This window comes from Dermacentor variabilis, chromosome 2, assembly GCF_050947875.1.
Source record: "Dermacentor variabilis isolate Ectoservices chromosome 2, ASM5094787v1, whole genome shotgun sequence".
NCBI classification, from domain to species: domain Eukaryota; kingdom Metazoa; phylum Arthropoda; class Arachnida; order Ixodida; family Ixodidae; genus Dermacentor; species Dermacentor variabilis.
This window is the reverse complement of record NC_134569.1, coordinates 112605484-112624192: the sequence shown is the minus strand read 5'-3', so window position 1 is coordinate 112624192 and position 18709 is coordinate 112605484. Positions and strand designations below refer to the sequence as shown.

General features: G+C 42.2%; 2 protein-coding genes across 13 annotated transcripts in view; one reads left to right on the top strand and one right to left on the bottom strand.

Annotated features, from left to right (window-relative positions):
• The window catches only part of ATP8B (ATPase phospholipid transporting 8B), a 157771-nt gene extending 152442 nt beyond the window's left edge, over positions 1-5329 (top strand). For all 4 annotated transcript variants that reach the window (XM_075681774.1, XM_075681775.1, XM_075681776.1 and 1 more), the window contains one exon: positions 3316-5329. In XM_075681774.1, the coding sequence (XP_075537889.1) occupies positions 3316-3840 (525 nt within the window). In that variant the 3' untranslated portion in view covers positions 3841-5329. The remainder of the gene's footprint in view (positions 1-3315) is intronic.
• LOC142572571 (uncharacterized) overlaps positions 1-18709 on the bottom strand; it is an 89274-nt gene that overhangs the window by 40973 nt on the left and 29592 nt on the right. For 3 of the 9 annotated variants that reach the window (XM_075681777.1, XM_075681779.1, XM_075681778.1), the window contains exons 13-15: positions 14003-14083; positions 9876-10102; positions 5363-5867 (exon numbers count right to left, since the gene is read on the bottom strand). In XM_075681777.1, coding sequence (XP_075537892.1) covers positions 5363-5867; positions 9876-10102; positions 14003-14083 — 813 coding nt within the window. Of the gene's footprint in view, positions 1-5362; positions 5868-8769; positions 10103-10122; positions 10351-14002; positions 14088-18709 lie in introns of those variants that run through there. The other 6 variants (XR_012826107.1, XM_075681782.1, XM_075681780.1 and 3 more) reach the window with 6 other exon arrangements.

The following is an 18709-nucleotide window of genomic DNA, read 5'->3' as shown; positions in this document are numbered from 1 at the left end:
CGCAGGTCCGTTGTGATGAGCGTGGACTGTATTAGACTCTCTATTTGTATTCGTTTTTGAAAAATAATTATTTGGTATTTTCAAATAATCAAAACCTACCAAATACAAATATTTCACAGGAACCAGCTATTATAGCCTGGTTGCTGTTCTTCCTCTGCTAAACAAAGTATCACAAATTATCAGAATTGAAATAACGACAAAACGTTTCGAACCATTGCAGAAGCACAACGGGTAATGCAAGTTTTATTTTTGGTTTCGTAGTGGTAGTCAATATTACCTGTTATTTTTGCTTGTAGTCTGTCATTTAATGTTTTTTGGTACTCTACAGTCATGTATGAGATTTGTCTTTTAGGCTGCAACCAGACATTTTCCTTTGCACCTTTTTACATGTGTCTATGGCATACAAGTCCTTTAGCGGTTCTTTTTTTTTTTCGCCAAGCACTTATTTAGCATTCTTGGATAGCTTGTCATACAGTAGCCATTCATTCCTGGAAACCTTGTTTGCAACCATGCTATAATATGTTTAAAAGCTATTCATGCAATTTTTTCAGTGACAATTAGTGATCTTGTGCTTAAGACTGATGCCCTTTTATCTGATGTTTAGCTTTCCTTTTCGCACTTAGCAGTTCCACAATATTTCTGCTGTACATATATGCATCTGCATTTGATTATCTGAAATTCAATTCAGTATTCGATACTTACTATTCATATTCGATCCGTATTCGAAAAAGTTGATATTTGCCCTTCACTATTCTATATTGATAAAGTATGTTTTCAAAACCTCATCTTTGTTAATTTCACGGTAAGAAGGCGATTACCATATTTACTTGTGTAAGGCCCACATTCCTACTTCAAAGTGCAACAATTTGAAAGAAACGTTTCACTAAGCGTCGCGCATATGCCTGCATGCTGCTTAATTTCCCCAAGCCACTATTAGATGGCACTAGCTGTCCTGCCAACAATGGCAGTGTGATCACCATATTCCACACTCGGCACCAAATTGCAAACTTGGATGCTTACTGTTATGAAGCAGCGCGGCGGCGCTTGTCAGGTCCAGCCAGCAGGTGTGGCGGGCAGCTAGCCGTTGCGAGATGTTCGCCTTTAAAAAATTTTTACCACTTAGGCGATAAAGTGTGCGATCACGTGTATTGGCTTCACTGACATCCATGTGCGGAAAGCAGAGTTTGGACTCACGGGCAATCAGCTGCCCACTTCCGTGAACACCAACCAAGTTTGTGTATGCGTTTACTGGACGGAACGACATAAGTTTGTCATATGAGCATAAAGTGAATAAAGCTCCACACTGATTTTGTGCACTATAGCCTATACTGACAGTGGCAAGAATCAAGGTCACACATGTGCAGTATCTGCAGTTTGTGACAACCTGCAACGCACATTGGGCTGCATGATGGGTGAACACAGAGCACACCTGCAGCCTCAGGCCATCACAAGATTTAAAGTATACATTATTTTAATGGAGCACAACACTGTGTGAAAGTCTGTAAACCAATTTTCTGCTGTGTAGGCACTCTTAGAAACAATGAAATTGGTTTTACCGTCTCGATTTGCTTTTTCGAGCTGCCCGATTATTCACATTTTCGCGGCATTGTCTGCGACCGAAAAATCGGTCAGTGACTGTAGATGTCGTTGTGTTATATCGCATAGTAGTCCGAGTGCAGTTCTAGGCTTCCTTGAGTAGCTACTATAAGCCTGCCTCGTGTAAGTAAAAACTAGTAATGCTCAGAACAATAAAAGCTCAGAAAAAATAAAATGTATGCCAAACTTACAACTTTCAAATTTCGTGCCAAAACTACAACGCAGTACATTGGTGTAATATCACAGATTTCAAAGTATTTTCTCATTTTTTTTTACCATTGTGCCGCAGTGAAAATGATAGAAACTTGCCAAGTTCTCCCTTTGCCCCATTAGTATAGAATGCAGTCCATCTTCACTGATAAATTAATTAGGCTCGAATAGATGCGGTCAAAATCTATGATGGCCACGGCGAGCTGGCACGTGAACTTCAAGGTGGTGTTGCCACCCATCTTTCGTGTTTGTCTTTTCTGGTTTACAAAGCCTCCTCTCTCATGGCAAAAGTTATGATATTGCACAAGTGTAAGTTGCTAATAGAGCTAGACCCATTTTTTTTTCTTTAGTCTTCCTTTAGAGTAGCCCACATGGTCAAAATTAATGCACTGCCCCTTACAATGGTGTCCCCCTCACAGGCTCAGGTGTTGCTTTGGCACATTTGGAATAATTTGAATTTGATTTGATTCAACATTTACTTCAGTGCCTCCATGATGCATGTAGTACCACATCTGAAACAAACTACCAACATAACTGCTTCGCGTGATAGTCCTATTGTTGGCACAGCCAGCCACCTGGGTATTTTGGCTCGTGCTTCGAACACATTGCTGCCAGAGAGCAGAGTTCTCTTTTGTTCTTATTTTTTCTGTTATTTCGTGGTATGGGATTTTCATCAGATTTTAAATAATTTTTCCTCGGTTCCTAATAGCTTTCCACAGGATGCCCTCACTGTAACCACTTGCAGTAAGGTGAATAAGCTCTCCACAGCTTTTCACCTGAACCTCCTTACTGACAAATTTCACAGTGCACCTGGCACGATAGAAAGCCAATGCACCAAGTGGTGCAAGCTTTGCACTACAAAATGATGCCACCCCTGCAGGTTTATCCTCAGGCTTAAGAGGTCTTCCTTTTTTTTTTCTTTATGCACTTTTAGGACATGTTCTTAACGCCTTCCAAACTGTGCTGCACTTTAGTTTTTTTAGCATTAGGCAAGCAGGCATGAAACCAGCTAGTAGCAGCATTTTTGTTGCCCTAACTGGGCTATTAAGACAGTGTCAATGCTGCATTTAGTGTTCATCCTGTCATTCTTTGCCAACTATCGATTATGTTACAGGCTCTTGTTTATGATTTGATTTCAGGCATCACAAGGTCGTGCAAATCCTTAAGTACAAGTAATTATCTTTTGTGTTTTGTTTCATAAAATGACACTGAATCTTGATATGACATTTGAAAAGCAGACGTGACATTGAATGTGGCAGTTGGCTGCTGGCCATAAGTTAGGCGAGGATTCTGGTTCACAAGTATTAAATGTGTTTCAAGAGTCAGTGGGAATTCGAGTTTCCTGCACAACAAAAAAGCACCCTGTCATCTCTGCATGTCCATTTGACTTGCTTCAAGGTCACATTGAAATATTTTGGGTGTAGATGCATGTACCTCAATAAATATTTAGTAGGAAGTCAAGTGCAGCTGAAAAAGATTAACTGTCCTCACCTGTCTTTTTCTATGCAGATTGCTCTGGACACGTCGTACTGGACTGTATTCAACCACATTGTCATCTGGGGGTCTGTGGCATTCTACCTGGCTATGACATTGCTCATCAACTCCGACTTTGTGGGTAACCAGTTCCTCGGCTCTCTGCGCATGACACTTGGCTCGGCACAGTTCTGGTTTGTGGCATTCCTCACGGTTGCCGTACTGCTGCTGCCTGTGATCGCATTCCGCTTCTTCTACACGGACGTCTTCCCCACGCTCTCGGACCGCGTGCGGCTCAAGCAGCGGCGGGCGCGCCGACTGCGTCGCGAAGGTGCACCAGAGAGCGGACTGGGCCGTGCCACAAGTGTGCGGCAGGGAAGCCGGCGTCGTTCAGTGCGTTCGGGCTACGCCTTCGCGCACCAGGAAGGCTTTGGCAGACTCATCATGAGTGGCAAGATAATGCGGCGTGCGCGCTCTGGTGGCAACTGGAGCAACTCTCTCCACGTCCCTCCCACATTGCCCAACCAGCCAGACGACACAAGGTCCCCACCGTTGGCATGAGGAGTGACTGATGTGGTGTGGTTTTCCCCCCTTGCATTTGTGCTTTGCAAGAACAGTGGAGTGCACCGGCAAGCACTTCTCGTGCCATCGCATTGACACGGTGTCGACATGGTGCAACCTGATCTGTCCTTGCACATCAGTGCATATGTGCTGGTCAGGGCCTTAATACGATTGCCCCAGGAAGCGCACCCCCCCCCCCCCCCCGTGTGTGGTGCTTCTTGGCAGTGCGTGGCACAGGTGCTGCAGTTGTACAGCCGTGATTGCGATGGCTTCGCTGCCGTTGTGACTGTGATGAAATTACCGCAGCATGCACTCTGCTAGCTCGTGGTGGTGGTGGTGCCGTCTTTGGTACATGTGGACAGTGTTGGCCCACTCCGCATCCAAATATTGTGCAAATGCATACCAGTACCGCTTTAGCGCAAGTGACGAGTCTTCTTGCTTTGTCACTGTTGTTTCCACTGCTGCAATGTAAGAAAAACCTACCTCCCTGCCTGTTATATGCCTATCGCTGTTAAGTCTTAACTCACTGTAACCAGCAAGACAGCTTGAATTTGTCATGTAATGCACCAGGCCACTACAAGGTGAAGCGGTAAGCTACATTTGACAGAAGTGCTTTTGTTTCCTTTTTGTGCCTATAGAGCTTGTTGCGTACTGTTGCAATGCTTGCAGAAAATCAAATACTCGCGAGTGTTTTGAAAATGGAAATATTGATTTGAAGTTCAGTGCTTACATTTTGCCACTGCAGAGGTTGATCAAATGTTTTTGTTTCTTGCTCTACTTTGTACCCCTTTTTCTTTTTTTCTTGACATGTTGGCTCTCCGTTTTCAGGCATTATTTTGTACAGGTTCAGATGGCAATATCAAGAGGATATTTTTGAAGAGAGCATACTTGCCAGCATTTTTATAAGGGAACTTGGGGTTTAATGGGGGTTATCATGCAGACTACTGCTAGTAATGTGCACTGATGTGTGACGCTTTACTGCCACAATGCTTTGATGATTTTTACTCTGTGCATTTTTGCACTTGGCAATGACTGTCTTTTTTTTTCTTTTCTATGCATCATTGAAAAAGGTGGGAAGAAAAGCTTACCATGTTATTTATTTCTTTGTTATACATTATACCATGTGGATTTCTTTTTTTAAGCTGTTATATGCAGGTTGTTTTTTCTTATTTCCTGTCCCAATGATTTTACACTTGCTTATCAGTCACTGTAACAACCAGATTGTGTGCATGCGTCTGAAAAGTTCTGTTCTGTGCTGTAATGTCCCGAGTGATACTGTTAATTATTCCAGCAGCCAGGTTGCAGGTGCAAGCCTTCTGAAGGTACCTCATGTGATGAATGGTGATGACTGTGCTTGAAGGATCAAAGAATTTGCCTAATCGTGAATGTCAAGAGCTGCATCCATTATTTCGTATGAAAGAGTGTAAAGAAAGTGAACTCATTATCATATTAAAACCTGATAAGGAACTATTTCTTGTTTCCAAGATTACCAGTTAAGTATGTCTTCTCAGTGTATCACCAATTACTCATGGTGACAAGTGACGTGTGAATGAGGAAGACACGACTCAGAGTCGTGACATACATCATTTACATTCATTTGCCAGTGTTGCCATGCCACTATACCCGTGATGTCACACCAACTTGCAAGTCTAGGCTGATCAGGTGGTTGGTGCTGTCGAGATGTGTTGATAGTGCAAATTTTGTTCCCATTTTCTTCTTGTAACAACAACATTGTGTAATCAACATGAGCATTAGAAAATGTGTGTGGAGTGTTTGTGAGGCTGACTGCGCCTACTTGGGCAACTGACTTTGAATGGCTAACTTTGAATGAGTGCTGGTGAAAAGAGCTTTGTATGGCTTGTGTTGTATACAGAAAAGCGAGGCTTCCAGTGTGACCGCTGCTGGAAATTGTTTTTTCTTCATCTTCCTTTTTCAATGCAGCCTTTTGTAAAATGGCTTGGCACGTCCTTGTAGAGCTGCTGGCACAGGTAGCTGATGCAAAGCAGCCCAGTGAAACTGCATCGTACCTGCCAACAAACACTTCTGGTGTGAAACATAATCATTAGGAGGACAATAGACATCAGTAATAGTGACGATGATGATAATTATACGTGAAGAAAGACATTACAAATCCGCAGTAATTTTTGTATTCTGTCCCAAGCGACTCCTTTTAGAATATAAGTCGGGGGAAACCAGCAATGCATTTACTGGTGGTCTCTTTAAAGGCTAGAGGGAAACACCACAATTTTTATTAACTCTACTTTGGAAAAATTTAAAGAATATTGATGTTGCAAAGAACATTGTTAGCAAAGTACAAAAGTGTGATGCCAATGTGTGTTCCACAGATTACATTGAAAGTAGGGAAATATTGCAAATCAAAGAGTGCAAGTGGAGCGATGAAATTGTTTAAAGAAGAAACAGATGAAATAAAAGGGCACATTGTTATGGCTGCACAGACAGTGGATACTAGAGTGCATTTACTCAGTTTGAAGGTCTACTAGTGTCTCAAATTAGGGCTGCAAATGGGACTGTCCATTTACGTAAGTGCACACAGTGAGTCAGCAGAGAGCAGCATGTGCTATCACATCACAGCCTTACTTCTACATGCTGGTTTTGTGCAGTATAGCACCTAAGAGACATTTGATGAAGCAATTGACAGATTACAAAATGAGGGTCACATTTTGTCATTGGGCCTTCCTCATGCACTGGTCACGCAGATTGCCTGATCTACCCGAATGGATAACCTGGAAGTTGTGCGTCTCTACCACTAGGCTTGAACACTTTGTAACTACCAAGCTAGTTTACACACTGAAAAATTTGAAAACATGAGCACGATAAAACTGGAAGATGCACAGTGCACAGCTTGTGCTTTTCGCATGCCTATGTCGTTGACAAACACCAAAAATAACTGTGACCCGCCGATTCGAACTTCCCAGAGGCTTGAAAACACACAGTAGTTTGTTGGCAAGATCCGGAGACTGCCGAATGCAGCCTCCAAATCATGCAAACATGGCAGTGAACTCTTTGCAAATGTTGCAGTCAACTTTCTTGAACAGTGAAAAATTCTACCTGTGGCAGCAACAGCGAGGAAATTCAGCCAAAATTTTGATGCAGCACTGGCTGCTTTTGATATGCAGAGGATGCATGCATTGTCCCAATGCACTTATGACGTATTCTCATACATTCCTCCAGTTTGAGAAAGTGGAACACAATGCTGTATTCATCTGAAGTAGTCGCTGTGATTCAATAATACCCCTTGGCGATTCTTGCATAAACATTTTGTCACTAAAACACTTTAACTACCAAGCTTTCTCAGCATCTACTCTACTCCAAGGCAGTGGGCTGGGAACACATTTTTCAAGCAACTCATCGCTAAAATTGCCAAGGAGCACTATTGAAATGCAATGTCTACTTCAGACATTGGGCCTAGTGTCCTACACTTTGTCAAATCATGGAAGTGCTTAGAATCACGGCTCATCTAGGGATACAGGGATGCTGTTTCAAGGGTGCTGACAAAATTGCATGCCTGACTTTTATCACAATATAGCTATTAGCACTAAGCAATGACATACTCAAACATAGCGTACTGCAACTGACTGTCATCCAAGAATGGGGCGTGCTGCCTTGAAGGAATTTTCGCTGTGCTGAGATACTGTCTTGGAAGTTTTGCAAACCATCCATACACACCTTCCTAAGCATGCCAAAATGTGCTCTTGGCACTTTTACATGACGGGTTGGTTTGTTAGCTTTTTTTTTTTTTTGTCTACTTGTTCAATATAGTGCAGAAATGTGGTTATGCCAGGACCCGAGGGTCAATTCTGACTTTATGAGCAGTAGTAGCAGAAATTCTACTTGTCGAGCAATAATAAGAAAGCATGTTTTATCCATTCTGTTTGCTTCAGTTAATTTCAGGACGCCTCTAATGAATGATGACCACATGCTTGGTGCCCCTCGAGCATTCTATGCTGTGCCCTGTTTTGTTACATGCCATTGTCATCTTTGGTAGTGTTGGTGTTGCATTAAGAAACCAGCAATGATTGCAAGCTCTTCTGAAAAGTTTTGAAAATTTTGCTTACCTCACCCTAGGTCACACTGCCCCATGGCTTCAAGATGAATCCAACATTTTTTTAGTGCAGCAAGTTTGATAGTGCGTGATGAAATAGTCTAATCTTAATTATCAAACGAAGTCACATCTAAGATGAAACTACCGTCACTGCATGCAGATATATGTAGGTGAGAAACGTTTTAGACTTCCTTCGTTATATCGATATACGTTTTGTCAAGGTTAGACTAAATGCCTTGTGTTGAATGCAGACCGTGCATTAAAGAAGTACAGACACTTTTTTTTTTTCCATTTTGCTCTGAAACATTTACAAGTTTGCTCATTCACAAGCAATATTTAATAGTACTTGCAACATTCATGCACATCACGTCGTAAGTTCAGGTCATATGCTTTCAATGCGAATAATGCAATATTCTGTTATTGCCTTTTGTGTCTATGTTCAAAAAGAATTGTTATGGACAGGATGTATGTATGGATTGTCCAAAAGACTTGCATGGTTTGCAAAGTCTGTAAATGCGGTCTCTCAGAATTGAATATGGGATGTGGACAAGTTTTATAACATTTCATAGTGCCAACAGGTACCACTGTTATTTTTATATGATGTTGGAAGCGGCACTAGAGTCTATATACAGTACAATAGTTTGGGGGCACTTGATCCCGTTCATTGCAGGCCAAGAGATGTGGATTTGGGCATTAAAAGTTGTCTGTACTTCTTTAACAAGAAACGCACACAGCTCTAATCTGGTCTCTTCCATTGTGGTTGCCCGTTTAGTGGTTGTCATGGCCCTGACTGATCCAGTGCTATCCGCAGTGACAATATAGCCAGGATCATAAACACTGCTGTCATAACTTGTTCAAAATTTGCATTTTATGCATCCTGTTGCATAGCACATAAGACCCAACAAGGGCACCTTTTAATGTTGGATGGTGCACCTTGTTGCATTCAGCCCTGGGATATTAGTCTATTTTTCTTCGAGTAATTTTTCAAATTGCCATTTGCATGCAGCTAGCTAGCAAGGCCCTCGTTTTGTCGGCGATTAGCGAGCAACTTCCCGAGGAGAATGTCTACTTTTTGTATGTATAACTCTAAGACGAAAGGCCAGACAAAAATGCAGCATTTTTACAAAGCGCCAGGAAGGCACATTTTTGGTCTCGGGTGGTAAGAACATTGCAAAAGACATGCAATTGAAGTCCAGACGGATGCCTACATTTGCTGCCTAAATGAGGTTTGCATGGCTTAACTGACCATATCATGCAAGCAGTTCTTGTATGAGCAGTGGAAGCATTGTTTGCAAATAACCTATCCTCTCCATCCAACCTGTGCTTCTGAAAGGCTACTGCTTTCAGAGGACGTTGTAGTTTGGTCAACTGTATGACAGGAGGAGGGGTATAGTGGACTCAAGGCCACATATCAGACAGTAGATGCAGGCCCCTCTACAGAGTGAATGCAGTACAATAGTACCAGATTTTAGAACCTCAGCCTGGGCATTCTCTAAAACAAATAACAGTCAGCTGGTTTGTTAAGCATGTTAGCAAAGTCTGCATTGTCAAGGATTGTCCAAAAATAGTGGTCCTCTGAAATATAGACAAGTTGGGTAAAAGAGTACAGAAACTGGAAGAAGGCAGAGTTTTAACTAGTATGCATATGTTTTAGCATTACTGTCAACTGAAAATCAGGAGACAGAACCTTGCAGGACATCGAGATTAAAAGAGAGCTGTTAAAGGTCAGAATTAACATAGTTGTCCTGGTATCCTGATAAAACATGTGCATACCAGGTAAGACTAATCTATGCTGCAGCTTGCTTAAACATTACTACAAGCAGGGTTGATGAATATGCAGACACCTTTTCCTTCTGCTTTCAATGGGCAACTCAAGCATCAACCCTTGTCTCCAGAAGTGCAGTGCCGGGCAGTGCAGTTTATATTCGTTATCTATGTGCCGTGTTGATGGCTAAGCTTTGCAATATATTACCAGGAGTGAATTTTCTTCTTCACCACTAACAGTTCCATCCTGTGTACTGTCTTGCAACAATGGAGTGCCTTAGTGAGTGCTGCTAGTGGGAAATGTTCATTGTACCAAGGCTTGCGCTTGTGTGACCACATTGCCCGGTGCAGACTACTGAGAAGTGGCATGTCAAGTGAAACCTGTATCTGTGCTGATGGCTTTGTTGGGCTTGTGCACAACACATCATGGTATTTCTGCAAGTAAACAACACAAGGAAAAGCAAGTTTCTGTATTGTTCTTTTCTTTGCGTCGGCCACGAACACTTCAGTGTGCAGGACTTCTTAGACATTTGGCATAGAAAAATACTCCACTTTTCTCATAAGAATAACAAAAGATGTAATCAGTAATGTGTGCTGCTGCAGTTCCCATCAGTAGCTGAAAGTTTGTCGAAGTCTTCCACGTTGACTCGTGGCTTCGTGAAACCGGTTTTTATCTTCAAACCCTGAAAAGGACGCACCATGGCAGCAACTTCAAAACAAAAAAAAGTAATAATAATAATAATAATAATATAATATTTGGGGTTTTACGTGCCAAAACCACTTTCTGATTATGAGGCACGCCGTAGTGGAGGACTCCGGAAATTTTGACCACCTGGGGTTCTTTAACGTGCACCTAAATCTAAGCACACGGGTGTTTTCGCATTTCGCCCCATCGAAAAAAAAAAAAAAAAAAAAGTCAGCAGTAACCCAATAATAATAAGTCCGCGTAACCCTGATACATCTCTCAAATGATTATAAGCATTTTAATCCTGCTAAAAGATTTGCTAAATAATGCTTGTTTACAAAGGCACGCTACGCTATTGCATGCTGCCCATTATACATTACATGCTCCTGAATAACAGCGACACTTAATGAGCGAGATCAAGGGTTCTGAAGGGCTTGATTATTTTTTTAGTCACACCCATATCAAATGACAGAAAGTATTGGAGAGATAGCACCACAGTAGCTTAACTGACCAAGCACTACACGCATAATGTGGCTCTGGTCCCCACTTGTGACAAGTTATCTTTCGTTCGCTTTAAATTACCTTTGCCCGATTCTCTTTCATTTCAATTAAACACAACAATTAAATTCTATGTTTTCTGTGGCTTTATATTCTGTCGTTTGATATGATCACAACATTAAAATAACTTGCAGGCACATTCCTGCGGAAAGTGAAAGCAGCAAGATTAAAAACAGGCCGTGTTTAAGAAATAGTCAACCTTGCTGGAGTTTTAAAAAAAATTGACTGCATCATGATGTCATGAATTTTAACAGCAACAGTCACTAGTTGATGGGCAGCATTGATGGGAGAATGCAGTACGGTTGACTTCCGTTAACTATATCGACGATACCAACTAGACTGATCGAATTAAACAAGATGCAGAAAAAACGCTGGAATATGCTTATTCATTTGGCAGTATTTTCCTGTTTCTGACACGCCCCCGAGTCGAACATGTGCCCCCTTTCAACGTGCCCATAGTAGTAAACTAAAGTAGAAATAACGTCAAAACTTCTAAACAAAGTAGAAATCTAACGCACACACAATTTCTTGGCAAGAAAAATGGGTGAGGCGTGTTGCATAATGGTGCCCGGTTTCCTAAAGTCAGCTTTGCGGCAATACATAAGTGCTAATCATGTGAACGCCGTGAAGGTGGTTTTGGTATCGTGTCCGATTGCATCGCGCAAGCAATTTTCAGCCCAATGTTACATGAAAAAAAAAAAATGCGCGTGTTAGAATTATGTAAATACTGTAATCAGACTCTGTGAAATACGGTTATTGCTTGAAAATCTTCCTAGGACAGGATGAAAATGGGCGTTTTCGACGGGAGATGACTTGTGTCCAACGCATTCGCTGTCCCCTAACTCCGCCGAGCCAGACGCTACCACTAAAGAGGTCAATATTGTCACAATACAGGTCAGGCACGTGCGCACTGACTAATCAAGTTCAAATTATCTGGCAAAAGCCAATTTTAGGATCAAAATAAGAAAAGTTTGGGCCCATAGTAATGCATGGGCGCCAGCCAAGACCTTCAGCCAAGATCGAACGAACTGAAAAAAATCTAGTTAACCCAAATCGAATTGAATGAAGTGAAATGAAGTCAATTGGAAGTCTGCTGTATCAAACTTTGCGGGATTCTCACCAACACGCCAGGCTTCAAAAATATATTACGGCTGTGTGCACTAGGTGCAGCGCACATTCATTAATGTTCCCTAAAAAACGGTACAGGGAACCTTTAAAAGGTTCTTTTTTTTTTTTTTTATCCCCCACTTGGCAGTTTATTGTAGCCAGCAAAGCCCCTCAATTTACCAGCAGCATTGCTGCTCAGCTTATCACAGTTCAAGACAATAAGCTACTACTAATGTATAAGACCATCAGCTCAGTCAACGTTTACGAATTTCAGTTTAGGTTTTTTTTAGTTGCTCTTAGTCATTCTCAAATCTGGCTAGTGATGTGACAAAGCGACCACAAGACTCTTAGCACAGCAGCTCTTCTTCACTGATGTTCCAAGCAGAGAATTCCCCTCTCACAGGTGGGAGAATATTGAGCCGAAATTTTACCAAGAGGGAATTTTCAGAAATTGTAGCAACAAAGAGGGAAATCACCTCTAGTTAGGACAACTAGAAATTGCAGTCTATTTCTGCTCTTTATAGCCTTAAATGGAAGATAAAAAAACCCTGTTGGCACTGTCAGCAAATTAACGAGCCCCTAACTGTATATTTGCCTACGGGACCCAGTAAAGAACACGTGGGAAATGTAAATGTAAGCTGCTGTTGTAACTTGCCACACGTGGTAAAAAATACAAGTAGCACAAACAGCAGCTGCAGTGTGCTCTACTGGTACACTGTGACACCAAACCACTGATGATGAATTCTTACTACCAATGGTTTGTGTGGGTAACACAACAGTGGCTCAATACTATTGTTAGATTAACCAGGCAAGTGCTGATGCTAACCGCCTTATTTAAAAAGATGGGCAACAGAATGCAACTATGGTGCTAGACCTGCCTGCTAACAAAACATAAGTGCAACAAAATATCCAAAGCACCAGACGCTCTTGTGCAGATATGCAGAGTGTGGTGCTGAATGTAAAAGCTTAAACTAGTGGCAAAAAAAAAAAATTGTGCAGAGGTATTTTCAGGTGCCTGCAGGGAAAGAGAAATTGGAAATTTTTGGAATTGTAAATGTCCCTAAGAAACACGTAAGCTGTGAGAGACGCAACATAGTGAGGGCACACCAGATTAAATTTGCCCACATGAGTTTTTTTTTTTTTTTTTATGTAGACGAAAATTAAGTGCACCAATGCTTTTGCATTCTGCCCCCACTGTAACACAGACACCGTGGCCAGGAATGAAATCAGCAACCTCAAGATCAGCAGCAGTGTTGCCAATTCAGCAGTTTAGTCAGCAGAATGTTTCCTAGTTAATGAATACAAGGTACTGCTTTCAAGATCTCAACCACCACTACTTTCACTTTGGACGACGGAGCAGGACTGGTGGCCACAACTTACAAAACCAGACATTTTTTCATCCCATCTTCACCTACATAGGCACAGTTATATTTCACTGCCGTCCCCACTTTTAAAACATCTTCACCCTCAGTGGCAGTGTCAAGGAGCAGTTAAAAAAGAAGAAAAAAAGGCACCTTTGTTTTCGAACAAAGTGAAAGAAATTAATTTTATAATTTGAATCACTATGATGCTATTGCAGGCATGTGCAGAGACTTCCAGTGAAATGGTGCAAGGCATTTAAGAGCCAAAAATTTTCCAGTAGCACACCAATGCTACTGCATGATTTTGCCAACATACTTTCCAATTAAACGCTCGCACCCCCCACTACCAAGGGTGAGAAATTGCTGAAAGCTGCGCAAATAATTTTCTTCCTATTCTTTATCAAATATTATATCTTTTCAATATGACCACCCTATTCATAGTCCTAGTACACTCGAAAACTACTAATACTACTGTAAATGCCCTGTTGGTAACCTCATAGCCTATATAAGAACACCAAACTCTTGCAAAGTACATTACAGCAACAGTGGCAAGAAGAATGACACTTCTCCATAAAGACTGCACTTTTGAAATAAACGTGCTTGCGTCAAGCCAGGTGCGCTTACCTTTCCAACCACTTCTGTGGGCAAGCTCTTGGTGATCTCATACAAGCGTTGCTTAATGTCTGCTTTCATTCGCTCCAAGGTCTCCCTGCAGCAGGAAAGAGGAAAGTGTTTTGCACTGGCTTAAACACTAGACACTCTGCAAGATAGTAGATGGACCAGGCAAATGCTTTGGGTACTTCCCAAAGCTAGGTTGTTTATTTAGCAACACATTACCTACTTAATTGTTGCAGCCGATGTCAAGTATTCTGTGGTGATTAAAAATAAGATACTTCGTTAACTGTCTGATCAATACTCAGCACATACACCATGAACGTGTAGTTGGAAGCCAATGAAGGCCCAAGGGCTCTATTCAGAAGAAATCTTGTGAATGGCGCCAGTTTCACAATATGCATCCTTCAAGGGACACTAAAGGCAAATATTAAGTCAAACTAAAGTGATGGATTAATGCTCGAGAATGTCTAAGGCGTCAGTATTATCATGAACAGAGCTTTAGTAATCGAGAAATTGAGGTAAATGCCGGGCACAATTAGAGACTCCCTCGGGACATTCAAGTACTAGCCCAGTGACGAAACCACTCCTCATTATAATCCTGTTGCTAGTACTCACCCAGTCGTAATAAAAAGATTATTGAATTATGAGACAAAATAAAATGCTGCTTGTCCAGTTCTATTTGATTCTTAGATAAAAAGAACTCACTGACATTACCCTTGACAACAATGCAGGCGGCTGAAAGGTTTTATTTTCTCCACTCTGCGTCGCCTGCACTTTCGCGCTTCAGTAGCTTTGTTATCTCATAGTGCTGCGCTGGTTTTGCTGGCTCGTGAAACTCGCACAAATTGCAAGTGGTAGAGAATGCGACATCCATGTGATGCCGCATAATTCCTGAACGGTTTATGTCACTTGACCAAGAGCAGCCGCAGTGGCAAATCCCAATGCTCTGTCTTAGCTCGGTTTCCCCATGGCCGGGCGTTTGCGTTTTGCACAGAAAACTGCAGCGCCATCTGTCGGGCGCCTTTTACTCACTGATGGCAGTAAAGGGCTGTGATGGCGCGTGTAATGTTATCACTCTCACTCGGAGGCAGGCGATTTGAATTGCGCCAAATGCGTGTGGACCTTTCAGACGCAATTTCCCCGTGGACTAAGTCTTTTATTTAGCAAAAAACAAGTGCTGGGAGTCCAAGTCGGCTTAGTATTTGCCTGTAGTGCCACAACATACACTGATGGCTTGCAAACATTCATATAACATTTATGGTGACGATTTATGGAGTTTATGGAGTTTCTTTGGCCAAAAAGGGCAATGATACAACATTGACAGCTGAAAACTTGGTAGGAAAATGATGCACAGTACATTAAATGGAATCACGCCATATTCTGAATACACATGTCCCGTACCATAGCTGGTCTCCAAATTACTACAAAACAGATTCCTATAAAACAGAAATAGCCGCCACAGAGAGCCACACACTTGTGCCATCATTTTACGCAGATGCAATTACCACTCTTGAATTCCTTACGCTGGCCTAGGAACCATGGTTTGACTTGGGCGATGAGCACGTCATCGTTAGGGAATTGCCTGCTTTCAAAAATAACTTCATAGATGGAAAGAGGTGAAAATCTGAAGGCGCAAGATCAGTGAGTACAAGGGATGACGAAGAATTTATTATTCACGGGAGCATGCTAGGGGTGTGCAAATAGTGATCGTTGAGATCGAATTGAATATGAGTTGAATAGTTTTCGAATAACGAACAGCCATTATGACAATTACATATAACACGATGGTCACATCCCAGTATTCTTAAATTTAGCAAGTTTCTGTCATTACGTAGTACGTTACGAAGCATTGTTTCAAATAGTGACTGTTGAGAGCGAATTGAATATGAATTGAATAGTGCCAGAAGCAAATCAAATACAGAATACTTTTTGAATAATGACAATTATTATAAAACAATGCTCACATCCCAGTATTGTTAAACCAAGTTTCTGTCGTTACGTAGTACATTATGAAGCATTGTTTATTAAAAGCAGAAATGGAGCATTACAGTCAAACATGTTCCTTCATATGCACAGGGCTTTTCAGAGTGCAAATAATCGTGCTGCAGCCTGTAAAGTATGGCTACTTCAGTGACACAGTGAAAACTTACGGTACTTTTTCTCCAATATTATGTTCAATTGGGAGCAGTTGATGTTTTGAAATATTCTGAATGTATTTGAAAAATATTTGCATTTACGAATAGTGATGATTCGATTTGAAGATTGAATTGAATAAGACACTATTCAATTAGTTATTTGAAAGTTTCAAATATTCACACACCCCTAGAGTGTGCTTCCATTTCCACAGCATGTGAGTTATGAGCAGGAGCGTTGTCTTGCAAGAGCAGGACGCCTTTATTTGATAGCACGTCATGGCTGCCTGTTTTCGTGGCTTCCCCCAACTTTGTCAGTAGGTTAGCACAGTAGGTCTCCATCAAGGTGACACCTTTCGACAAATCTGCCACTTCTTGCTAGTTCCAAAATACTGTCAGTGTCACCTTCCTAGGTGAGGGCTGCACACGTGCCTTTCAGGGGGGCAGCAAGTCGCAGTGCTTCTATTGTTTACATTGATATTTAGTTTCTGGGTCACTATGATGAACCTGCGTTTTATCCAGTGTGATCAATCATACAAAAAGAAGTCAACTTGGTTTTTAAGGCATGTGGCCAAAAGTTCAGGGCTACAAGTCGCACGGTCCTCCTTGTTGAAGTCAAGCAAGGAAACCAACGTGCTGACACCTAGTAAAGCAATGAAGGGGGCTAGTTGGTGAACGTTCATGGTTATATTGCGCTCAGTTTTACAAACACGATACTAAGGAAGGACAGGACGTGGACGGACGAAGCGCAAACTACCAACTGTTTGATATTGTTAAAGAACGCGCTTATATACAAGGAGATATGGTGCGGGGGGGGGGGGGGGGGCTACATATAAAAAGATATGACAAGGTGACGACATGTGATTATAGTTTGGGTCAGGCATACATCCTTCACATGCACCCGTTCGCCCTGGCGAACTCGACCTCAGCTTTGATAAGCGCGATGGACGGAGTGCTTACGCACGTCTCTTTTTCTTTAGCTATCGCAAGCGCCTCCCATATTTCTCGCTCCGTTTTTGTTTTTGATGTTCCGATGACTGTGGTGCTTTCTATTAGCGGAGAGCATTTGCACTGTTTGCAATGTGCGGCCAAGTTGCTAGGTGCTGTCAGAAGCTGGCACGTGTATTTGTGCTCCCGTAACCTATCGTTTAGACAACGTCCAGTTTGCCCAATGTATACTTTCCCGCAGTCTAGTGGGATTTGGTAAACAACTGAAGTAGCGCATTCCACGTACTTTTTTGCGTGCTTAGTCTGACAGACCGTACCACTAGGGTTGGCCTCTTTGGATCCTGCGTTCACCTTCTTGCACATGCCTTTTAGTTTTTGCGGGGCGGAGAACAGAACTTGAACGTCATGGCGTTGGGCTGTCTTTTTGTCATCGATCTGCAAGTAAGCCGCTTGAGAAACAGTGGGTACCCGAACAGCATGGTGGTGCAAATCTGTGAAAACTTGTTGCCCGAAATCAGAGCCAACAGGAAAAGGCAGAAAACACAGAAAAAAAAAAATTGAAAAAACGCGTGGTGTTGCCTTACATCCATGGCTTGTCACATCGGATAAAAAAGACAGCCCAACGCCATGACGTTCAAGTTCTGTTCTCCGCCCCGCAAAAACTAAAAGGCATGTGCAAGAAGGTGAACGCAGGATCCAAAGAGGCCAACCCTAGTGGTACGGTCTGTCAGACTAAGCACGCAAAAAAGTACGTGGAATGCGCTACTTCAGTTGTTTACCAAATCCCACTAGACTGCGGGAAAGTATACATTGGGCAAACTGGACGTTGTCTAAACGATAGGTTACGGGAGCACAAATACACGTGCCAGCTTCTGACAGCACCTAGCAACTTGGCCGCACATTGCAAACAGTGCAAATGCTCTCCGCTAATAGAAAGCACCACAGTCATCGGAACATCAAAAACAAAAACGGAGCGAGAAATATGGGAGGCGCTTGCGATAGCTAAAGAAAAAGAGACGTGCGTAAGCACTCCGTCCATCGCGCTTATCAAAGCTGAGGTCGAGTTCGCCAGGGCGAACGGGTGCATGTGAAGGATGTATGCCTGACCCAAACTATAATCACATGTCGTCACCTTGTCATATCTTTTTATATGTAGCCCCCCCCCCCCCCCCGCACCATATCTCCTTGTATATAAGCGCGTTCTTTAACAATATCAAACAGTTGGTAGTTTGCGCTTCGTCCGTCCACGTCCTGTCCTTCCTTAGTATCGTGTTTGTAAAACTGAGCGCAATATAACCATGAAAGTGCTGACACCTCTTTCATGAGCAGATGTTGCTGAATTATATTTTCTGCGGACCCTACACTGATCTTGATATTTTCAACTAGGTAGTTCTTGAATTGTTAGGAAGCAATCTTCCAAATGACAGCCTCAACTTTTCTGACAGTGTCCCAATCGATGGCTGAATGAAGTCGACCGGAGTAAATGCCATTTCGACCAAATTCTGCCAACATTTAAACTATTGATGCCACTACTTGATGCAATCACATGACAGGGCATCTGTCCCATACACTGTCGTTATTTCTTGAATAAATTGCTGCAGTCTGTTGCCTTTGAGAAAGAGAAAGTTATTAACTG